General features: G+C 47.5%; 1 protein-coding gene across 4 annotated transcripts in view; it reads right to left on the bottom strand.

The window, feature by feature from the left end:
* Positions 1-10,400, bottom strand: part of futsch — a 199,838-nt gene that overhangs the window by 37,518 nt on the left and 151,920 nt on the right. For all 4 annotated transcript variants that reach the window (XM_065452204.1, XM_065452177.1, XM_065452185.1 and 1 more), the window contains exon 3: positions 2,115-2,344. In XM_065452204.1, the coding sequence (XP_065308276.1) occupies positions 2,115-2,344 (230 nt within the window). The remainder of the gene's footprint in view (positions 1-2,114; positions 2,345-10,400) is intronic.

The following is a 10,400-nucleotide window of genomic DNA, read 5'->3' on the forward strand; positions in this document are numbered from 1 at the left end:
AACTTCATGCGGACTTCGCGGTTGCACAGTTAGATGGCGTAGCCTGTCCACATGTAAGCGCGTGAGAGGAGCCCGGCTGCAGTACCCGCCTCTTACAAGACGTGTTTCGGTTGCGGTAATATGGTGTGTCGCTACGTTGTTTCACGGCTAATCGCATTAACGTCAACATATTCATCGTCGAATGGATTCTGCCGGATAACTTAGCTTCTGTGCTGTTATACCGGTTGTCTAGTCAAATAGTTTCAATAAGCTCACCGTGTAGGGTTACTGGTGTTTAGTGCTGATAGGTTAGCATACGCATGTAGTATCCAAAGCACAATTCGCAGTTCCACCCGAAAGGCGAAGCACCGATTGCGATAGCAAATTAGTAGAGAGATGATAGTAGCTTTATCGGCCGTATGAACTTGCAAACATTCGCTTACTAACTAAAGTAATGATGATAGAATATGTAAGCGTGACTCAACGAGGACGTAGAAAGAAACAGACACACAGAGACGGCCCTGTCTTTGAGTGTAAGCTTCTTTATATGTCCTTGTTCAGTCACGCTTACACATTCTATCATGGATGCAAAGCAACTAGCACGTGAACGTGTTTTAACTAAATTAACCAGCACGGTGTCACGCGCGCACAGGCAAACATTAACACATCTCGCTCGATGAACACGGAAACTCGCTGTGAAAATTCTGGAGTGAGGAATCGCGACAGCAGCAAGCGAATTGACCTTCATGCATGTCTCGCTTCAGCGCGAACGAAACGTCCAAAGCAAAGCGCATACGAAGATACCGGCACTATGCGCCCTCTGCAAACATCGAAAGTCGCTTTGAAGACTAGGCCCGCGTATACGTGCACTTAGGCCGGGACTTTACCTGGCCTCCGCCCATGGCGCCTACTACGATGTCTGCCATTCGCGTTCCCAACGCCGTAGTAGACGCCGCGGTTGTCTCCACTCTGTACGGAGCGGCGGGTGAGGAGGACAACGAGTCACCGTAGCAGCTGCCGGAGAAGAACGCCCCTCGTCGCTCGCCTCAGCCCCCTGCCTCACGCGCCACAGGAGAGGGCACGCATCCGGGCCGCGTTCCTCGCTCGCGCACGCGATATTGAACCGCGTTCGCCAGCTCCCCTTCACACAATTTCTTATACGGAACCTTACGGCGACGGCAGAAATGCACCTGGAGTGTCCGTGTAATTGCTATCGCAATACAATGTTTTAGTTTGGTTTTACAGCGCAAATCTTGGGCACCCGTTTCTGTGCTTGGCGTCGGTGACCCTGGGCGTAACCGAGCGAACGAGCACATCGAAGGGTGAAAAGCGGCGATAGCGAAGAGAGCAGGAGGAGGAAAGCGGAGGTGAAGAGTGCAGCGAAACCATGAGGCGGAAGAGGAGGGTATGACGAAAGCGTGAGAAGCAAAGCGCAGTGCTGCGCAAGACGGTCTCTGCGGCTACGACCACTATAAAGTGGCGCCACAGTAGCGGGCCCTCATCTGTTCACTGATGGCATGCGGCGAGCGCGTTCACTGATACCATATATATGGTAACAAGGCGCTGCATGAGCGGAAGTACATTTGCGGCGGCTGCAGTGAATTGAGCCACGTGTCACCCATGCGCTGTCTTTCGCGATCTCCCGATGAGCTACTCAGTCGCGCTACACTTCGCTACGTTAGCAACGTGCCATACGAGAATGACTGTCCACGCGAGCCAATATATGGTGAAACGAAAACACATATAGAGCTGCGCTCGAATTTCGCATTAGGGAGTATCGTAATCGTCAGTGTACGTTTTTAGACGTAGTCCAGTATCTTCAAGCAGGTGCCAATGCTTGTATTAAATGCATTATTGAAGAATATTTTGTTAGAACGGACTAAACGTACTTAATTACTACAGTCGCGTTTCGATGTGTTATGCATACATCGTTCAGTGATGTATACATTTATACAGTATGCTATATTTAAGGAGCCTGTTGATATGTTCCAAATGTTTCTGCATAGTTACATTTGCTTCCACATATCAGCATGTACAGATCACGCTCGTAAGCTTCTTCGAAAAGCCCATCACGGGACCCTTCATCGAAACGCACATGCGTATCAAATATTCAAGAAGACGAAGTTTGAAGGCACCTCCTGAACGTCGGCGTCGTGCAACAGTGCCTCGACATCGCGGGCGCTGAAGACGCCATCCTGGAGTATCCAGTCACCGGAGCCGGCGAATGCGTATCCGGCGTGAATGACGTGCTTGTGCGTTGTGCCGGAGACCATCATGTTTTTGAAGCACTGGCGCAGCGTGGATACCTCCGGGTTCAGCAGAACCTCCAGGGCCAGGCTCTCCGTCGAGTGCTGGATAAGCAGCTCTGCACGAGAAAAACAGAAATGAAAAACACTTACCTTCAACTTCAAAAAATTACGGGTGAGTCCACCGCAACTGCGTCCCTTCTCGCCCTGGTCAAGGCAAAGAAATTATTTTCCTGGTAGACCTCAGCGTCCCTCGTAATGCAGCGGGACCCCTAAGGCGCTTTCTTTTTAACCATTCTACAATAGTCTACAATAGTATGTAGTAAGAAACGCTGCTCACAATGAGCGGTTCGCGTGAGCTATACATATTCCATAGTGCGTGAACTACATGACCACACGAGGAGGGGAAATTAACCTTATTTGTAAAAATGAGCTGGCGGTGTAGTCATCCGAGGTGGGCGGCGTCCCTGATCCAGGATGCCATGGGCCTGAGCCGATAGCTTGGCCCTCCTCACCAGACAATGCTGGCCTTCAGGGCTAGGGTTTGTCCGCTGGGTCTCCCACTGCTCGACGGTTGGTCCGGTTACGTGTGGTGTCGATGGGCCGTGCCCGCACCCTCATACCGTGTGGTAGAGCGTATTGGGCGCGCAGAGCAGAAGGCGCACTTGTAAGTATAGCTCGCAGGATATATGGCGTGCAGCAGGGTGCCGTGCGGGAACGTGCCGATCTGTCGTTTGCGGATTGTCACCGCCTCTTCTCTAGGCAGCTTGGGATGCGGTGGTGGAGCGCACGAGAAAGCGAATTTCTTATAAAACACTTATTTATTTGCATGAGTAAATAAATGAGAGCCCAACGGATGCCTGCCTTGGATTCTCAGTTTTGTCCTGCAAGAAACTCCAATAAAAGGAAAGCTGAAGGGCGTACCACAAGTCGTACACGAAAAATAGAGACAACTGATAGCTATAACTTCCTTCCACCCTACTCCCCTCATCCATGCAGGATCCTCAAGACAGTATCAGTGCGTGGCGCGCCTTAATGCATACGTGTTCCAAGTGTAATTTTCCTATAAAGCCTGCCTCACGTACTGCGGGACAAAATCTACGCGAAAATACAAATAAATAATGCGACCTTCTGCATCAGCCCAAGAATCACAAAACTGATGCTAGTCTCACAAATTCTACTAGCTGTACACACTTTAGCAAAAGGATACGGACCAGATGATCACCGAAAAAAAGAAATTCGCCGTAATTAACATGCATAAACTGAAACTGATGTCCACTAGAAAACTCGTAATGCCAAGTTTGGACTGCATTCTTTAATTTCAAGTTCCATTAGCTGACAGAGCAGAACACGAGTTTTATTGTGCAATGCCTGGTCCCTATACGTTTGCTCACGGGCGTCACATACTGGCCAGCATCAATTTGAGTGTGTATCCAACGTAATCAGTTATTCAGTCTTGCGTAATTGTCGATTAACCTAGGAATAAATTTATTAAGATATAACTGGCGTTGCTGCTGATAACGATGTACTGTCGAGAAAAGACACAACGGTCCAACATTACTTTTAAGGTTAATTTACCCGTTACATAAAACACCAGCGTAAACAAGCGCAAGCAATGTCAGTGGGGCTTGGTAGTTACCCGATCTTGTCTTCCTTCCCGATCAAAATATATGCGTCTTGTCTATGCTTTCTGGGAGTGTGGGCTACAGCTCGAGGCCCCGTCTCAACAATTATTCGTGACGATTAATTTGCTTTATTTGGGTGTCAGTGCTGTCAGTGTCATTGTGTGTAAGTGCTTAAGCACTGACAACCAAAGAAGTGGGTGTCATCACTGTCAGTGTCAGTGGATGTCAGTGCAATGGGTGTCAGTGCTATGGGTGTCAGAGGCTAAGAAAGCTTCGCGTTAAAAAGCAACACAAAGTGGATCGGATAATTGTTGCGGCTCGAGGTGGCGTTTGGGCCAGGAATCCACTAAGCCCATTGATGAGTAGATCCTGCAGTAGGGGTTTATTTTACATTATTAATATTGGCTCCAGATACGGAAGCCCATTGCATGCAGGAGCATATCTGCACTCCTGCGCCAAAGGTCTCCGCTTCTGATACCGTATACTATAGTCTTCCCTAGGCGACTAGACTAGGGGATTTGATGAGTGTATTGCGGCCAATCACAATAGTCGAATCGGTCGCAATATCCCGCCCATGATATCGCACCATTGCTCCGAACACCGCTTCCGATGCTGCACCTTCGCTCACGCATATTTAGCAATCTAGGAGTCCGAGGTCGAAGCCGTTCTCACGGTAGCATTCGACGTTGGTCCTCCCCATCGTTTAGTTCAAATTGTCAGGTTCAGAAGTATTTTGTTGACCCGTCAACAGTCGGCGTCAACGCTGCGTCGACTTCTGGATAGGCGCTGATGAATGCGCGGGGCTGCCTCGAGGTAAACGTCGAAGGAATGCTCATCACCGTATTGAGACGTAACAAAATGTATCAGATTTTCCTACGCGCTGTCAGGCTGTGAGGTGACTTCACGTGTAGCAATGTAATACAAAGCTCCAGTCAGGTGGGCGCGCCGTAGGTTTTTCGCTAACGGACGTTTCACGGAAGGAATACTTTTCGTCAGCTGTTCGTGACACGCCGGTATGTCGAGCACGTGCCATGGAGTTTGGCTTCCAGCTATGGCTAAGAACATGTCCTCTCTACTCTCAAGCCGCAGGTACGACTGAGGCACAAGAGTAGCGCCATCTGTTCGCTACTGCTTTAAACTGCGTGCCACCTAGCCGACCGGTGGACAAAAGCCTTCCGTGCAACGCGCGTAAACAGCGGAAGCCTTCCGGCTTGCGTGAGCAGTTGCGACGCTGTTATTTATTTAGAAACATCACCATGTCAATTTGGAGCAGCATCAAATGACATGTTGCTAGGCCAGTTGGTGCATGAAAAGAAGTTAGTTGATTCTTGCTCGAAACAGTTGATCACAAAAGGAATGCAAGCACAGACAGGACTGCCCGTCTATGCGTGTATTCTTCTTGTGGCCGACTTTTCAGCTCAAGAGTCTACTTATCTACTAAAGTGGGAGAAGGAACTGCCCTTACTTTGACCATCAAAGACTTCTTGTCAGTGGCGTCATAGGTCGGTTAGATGGAAGACTGCAGTTAGGAAGCAAAGCAGCCTTGGGACGACCAGCTTACACGTCAGCGATGTAGTGTACTGTACTGTAGTGTACGATGTAGTGTACTCCATGTACTGACCAGGTACATGGAGGAGAATGATCTCTGGCCGCATGAAATGATATCAACCATTTAAGGGACAGCGACAGAAGACCACGTCATCACATCGTTTATGAACGTTGTCTTTATTCTCTCCTTCATTATTACATCTTTTATTATTTTCTTTCAGTTCGCCTGACTGCTAACTTGCATACTATTCCAATTTTTCAGGTATGTTCCTTTCTTATTCTACTCTTCAAATAAGAATTTTTTAAAGCTACCTTCTGCCACGCGATTCATGGCCTGTACCTATTAGTGGGCACACGCGAAAAAATGCGGAGCGTCATGAACGTCATTACCATCGTCAACCCGCTGAAAAAAAAAAAAAAAGGAGTGATTGATCTGGGCGCAGAAGTGCGAAGAAGTGCCTTAAATGTCATCCACGCACTGCCGTGTTGTTGTGAACGTTAGAATTGCTTTCGCTCTTGCCGCCTGGGTTCTTCACAACAGTCTGACCTTTCTAGTGTGCCTCATGCCATTCCCTACTCCGCGCTGAAACGACACGAAACAAAACCTCTCCGGATGAAGACGCTACTAGACAATGTGTGGCCTGTGAAGAGATCGTGATTCTGAAAGTGAGGCAACGTATTTAATTATTTCAATTTATTACAGCAAATGGTGCTGTTAGTGTGACCACCAGCATCGACTCGAGCTAATTGGATTATAGATCCCTGCCGAAAATCGAGAAAAGCTTGAGAAATCTTCATGGCTTCCCGTATGTTTATTCGGATCGAGTTCAAAAGACCGAAATGCGCCAGGATACTGAATAGAACAATCGCGTGCGCACTCATCGTATTCCTAGCGTGCCTCATGCTCCTACCGACGACGCATCGCAGGGCTTCCCTCGGCTATCTCCGTGAAGCTGTAGCCACTGGGTCTCCTAATAACGTGAAGCCTTCAACAGATGGGCCCGCTTCTGTGCAGCCGATGTCTGAGGAATCCGCGCCAGTCGAGCCAAATGCCTCTCGGTCATTCTCCGTTCAGGTAACTTCGGCTAAGCCAGTACAAGTCGCGAACTCCTCTTATGGCGCGATTGCGGTGAATGCCACGAGCACACCTGGCTGGAAAGTGCTAAAAGCCTGCGGTACGGCCCTTCGGGTCCTCTATTACGTACACACCGCTCCGGACCATTTCGACCGGCGTCGCCTGCTGCGGAGTACCATAGGCAACCCCGCAGTCTCCGCGTTCCTCAACTCCTCCGTGGTATTCTTCGTCGGCCAGACCACCGACGCGGAACTGAGCGCTGAGGTGCGTGCGGAGGCCGCGTGCGAAGGCGACGTGGTGCTGCTGGAACACGTGGACACCTACCGGAACCTGACCTACAAGTTCATCGGCGCTACAAAGTGGCTCACTGCTAACGGCTGCCTCGGTCCGTCGACAGATGTGGTCGTCAAACTAGACGACGACGTCATTGTCAACGTGTTCCTTCTGGCGTCTTACGTAAAGCGCCATTTGGCCGCCGGCACTCATGGTTCCAGGAGAGTTCACTGCGCTACCATGCCGGTCCTTAAGCCTATCCGCGAAAAAAAATTTAAATGGTTCGTCACAATGGAAGAGTACGCCAACGACACGTATCCTCCTTACTGCTGCGGCGCAGCCTACCTTATGAGGGCGTCTGTCCTGGCTTTATTGGTCGAGGCGACTTCGAGCGTGCCGTTCTTTTGGGTGGACGACGTCTACGCCACAGGACTGCTGACGAGGGCAGCCAACGTGAGTCTGGTCAACATACGGAAAAAATACGTGATCTTCACCTCGAAGAATACGAGGGCGGTGAGCAACAGTACGCTGTTCTTGCACTGGGGTATGACACCCATGCTTTTCACCAGAACCTACCGGTTCTGGGCTAATGTGTTGGGACAGACGCGGACAGAGTGATCATGCACAATGGTGTGGCGATGCATGAGCGACGGGTGACGGTGTTGATGACGTAACAAGTGAAATTGAACATGACTTTCGAAATCAATGTGCGGCGACCTAATAACTGAACACCCTTATGTGAAGCGAACCTGCGTGAAATTAACTAGCATCTTAGTTGACAGAAATACCGATATTTCAATCAGTTTAAAAAGAAATACAGAGCCAGTTGAATAAGCTTAAAAAGGTGCGACGATCAAGAGGAGCGGAAGAAATGCCAACGCAATTTTTTTTTCGAACTGTGAGTTAGAGCCTTTATGATCTTTTAATATTCCATTTAATGTACTATTGTAGCAGCGATGTTTCGCCTTGAGTAGACATTCTGTAGGTGTCGTCGCACATGATAAGTGGTACCTCCCAAACAAGTGCATTAAAGGGACCAATCCAAGTTTGTACTATGACTAGGCCAGCGAAGTGGCAAAATACGGCAGGCTGGGAAATAAATAAGGCTTTAGTAATCTTTTCGGGCCTTCATATTTAGGAATGTTTAAGCAGTAAGTAAACAAAAGCTGCACATAATAGAGGGCGAACGGCCTTGCCGATGGAGCACATTATTGGCAACCAATTTTGCCTAGCCAAAGCGCAGGCGCAGGTCCTCCCGCTCTAGTAGAACAAGATGACGGAATTTGAAAGCTCGTGAACCTGAATATAAGACATGCAAATTCTAAAACCTGGTGTGCATGGAGTTTCATAGGTCATGAAAATATGGCGTCTACGCACCCACGGCTAACTGTTGCGTTGCTTACCTAGCCTGTCATCTGCTCGTTCCACTCTTTATTATTTACGCGGTTAATTTGCTTAAGCCAGCTGGGGGACTCGCCACAATTCACACGCAGATGCTTGACTGAGTTCACATCACTTATATTCTGGTCACAGTAGCAAAACGATGTGTTTACACGAGAACCAAGAGCAAAACTTTAAATTGAGTACTTTCTAACTTTAAGCGAGAGGCGTATGTTGCTTAACCTGTTTCAATGACGTGCAGCTATGCTAGATTATAGCGAGCGATTTCCGACGTAGGGGGCGAATGTCACAGTCTGGAGCGAAGAACGCGACATTACCTGCGTATGCATATGTGCGTAACTTACGATGACATTTAATGGAACTCGGTAAGATATTGAATATTTAAGGTGACGTCGCAGCACCTCGAGTATTGCCCATAAGCTGGCAATGTATACTCGAAGGGGAGGCTCTTAAATAACGGTCACGAGTCACGAGAGCAGCGACCTGTTTCCGACCCCGCGGTAATGTTATTGCGCTTTCTAGACCAATGTGAGCATGTCAGATGGGACACTTAGGGCTGAAGTTGATTTCTTTGATATCAAGAATTTCTTGTCATGCGCAGATTTCGTATGATGGTTATACAAAAGTATTCCACTTAACTAGCAATTGGTCGAATATTATCATCTGCACGTGCGTACTTCCACATGACATTTAAGAATGTAAAATATTTTAGTAATTTTTCGCGCGCATGGAATTTCACGAAAATTTAGCCCACTGACCTATCGTAGCTAAAAAGGTCATCAGCAGACTTGTTAAATATATATTTTCACTATAACAGAGATTCCACCACCTGAACCTGGAGATAAGCTAGCAGATGTTTCATAGCCACAGACAATTCTATAAATTTCACATACATTACTTATAAATTTCATTAAAATATGCCGACAGAATTCCTAACATGGAACGAATTGACAAGAGAAAAAAAATACCAGCCCAAGCACTCCGTACAGATGGTTAACCAGCGAAGCTGAAACGTGCGGCCCCGGTGTTTATCACTGGGCAAATCCCGACGGTTCATTAAAGTTTTTCTTAATTACTGGTTACGTCTTTGCGTTTCATTGTTAAATGCTTGGGTAAATGAACAATTAATTAATTAATTAATTAGTTGGTTCGCTCATTATGGTCGCCTACGGACGCGGGAGCAGTGGCACGAGCCCGTTCGCACGGTTATGGTGGCCACCATAGCACGGTAGCGCCGAGAGGCCCCAGCAAGCCAGCTGTGAAAGACGACGACGACGCTGGAGCCATTGCTGATGATGATAGCTTTTCTACACGCGTCGACACGATACTGGGGCTTTTGACAGCTTTGCTGTAAAATATCGCAGTTCCAGTCTCTTCGTACTTTTTTTCTAATAACGTGCTTATTTATTCCAAGCTAAAGACAACGATTCAGTACTAGTTCATCGCGGAAGCGATTTTTATGCTGCAACGAAAACTGAGTTACCCACGTTTGTTTTTAGACTTCGACTGTAAATCAAAATGCTTACAATATATTCGTATCTTGCAAGGAAAATTATGCGTTCTGACGAGTTGTTAAAAAATTGAGATCGCTCCATGTTTTGGGATAATAGTTACTTAACCCTATATTGCATGGCGTCCCATATTTGGCACATACCGGTTACCATTTTTTTTTCGCATGTGTGAGATTCCCAGTTGTGAATGTGATACCGTCAGAGTAATTCTCATAGTTATGCGCACTTATTATGGGAAAGTGCTGCCATCTCTTGAGCGATACGCGAAACAGAGGTGAAGTAGATTTTGGGAAGCGACGTGAAACTCGGAGGGGGCAAACACGAGCAATTGGTATTTTTTTTTCTCTGAACATTTCCACCGCAGAAACATAGAAAAATTATTCTGGCATACTTTTTGGTCTCACCAATTCAAGCCAGTTATTAGATTTCTTAATTTTGTCTGCAACTACAGCAGCAAACCCGAAATCGGTGTGTGCCATATTTGGCACAGTATGAACTTGAAAGACAAAATATGGTAACGTGCTGTCATCTGTTCAATAGCTCAAAGCTGCAGGTCACTCTATCACCAGATGGAATTTTGTCGATTAGTGTGGTGAGGGCGAATCGTCTACAAACAGCCGCTTTAAAAGCGAAAAGGAACTGAAATGTAAAGGACGTGGTGCTTCAGAGGCCCTCACAAGCACGATAGATGACGTGGAGTTATCGTGTGTGCGTTGTACGATAACTGCGCCGTGACATTTCT

Source organism: Dermacentor albipictus, chromosome 2, assembly GCF_038994185.2.
Source record: "Dermacentor albipictus isolate Rhodes 1998 colony chromosome 2, USDA_Dalb.pri_finalv2, whole genome shotgun sequence".
NCBI lineage: Eukaryota > Metazoa > Arthropoda > Arachnida > Ixodida > Ixodidae > Dermacentor > Dermacentor albipictus.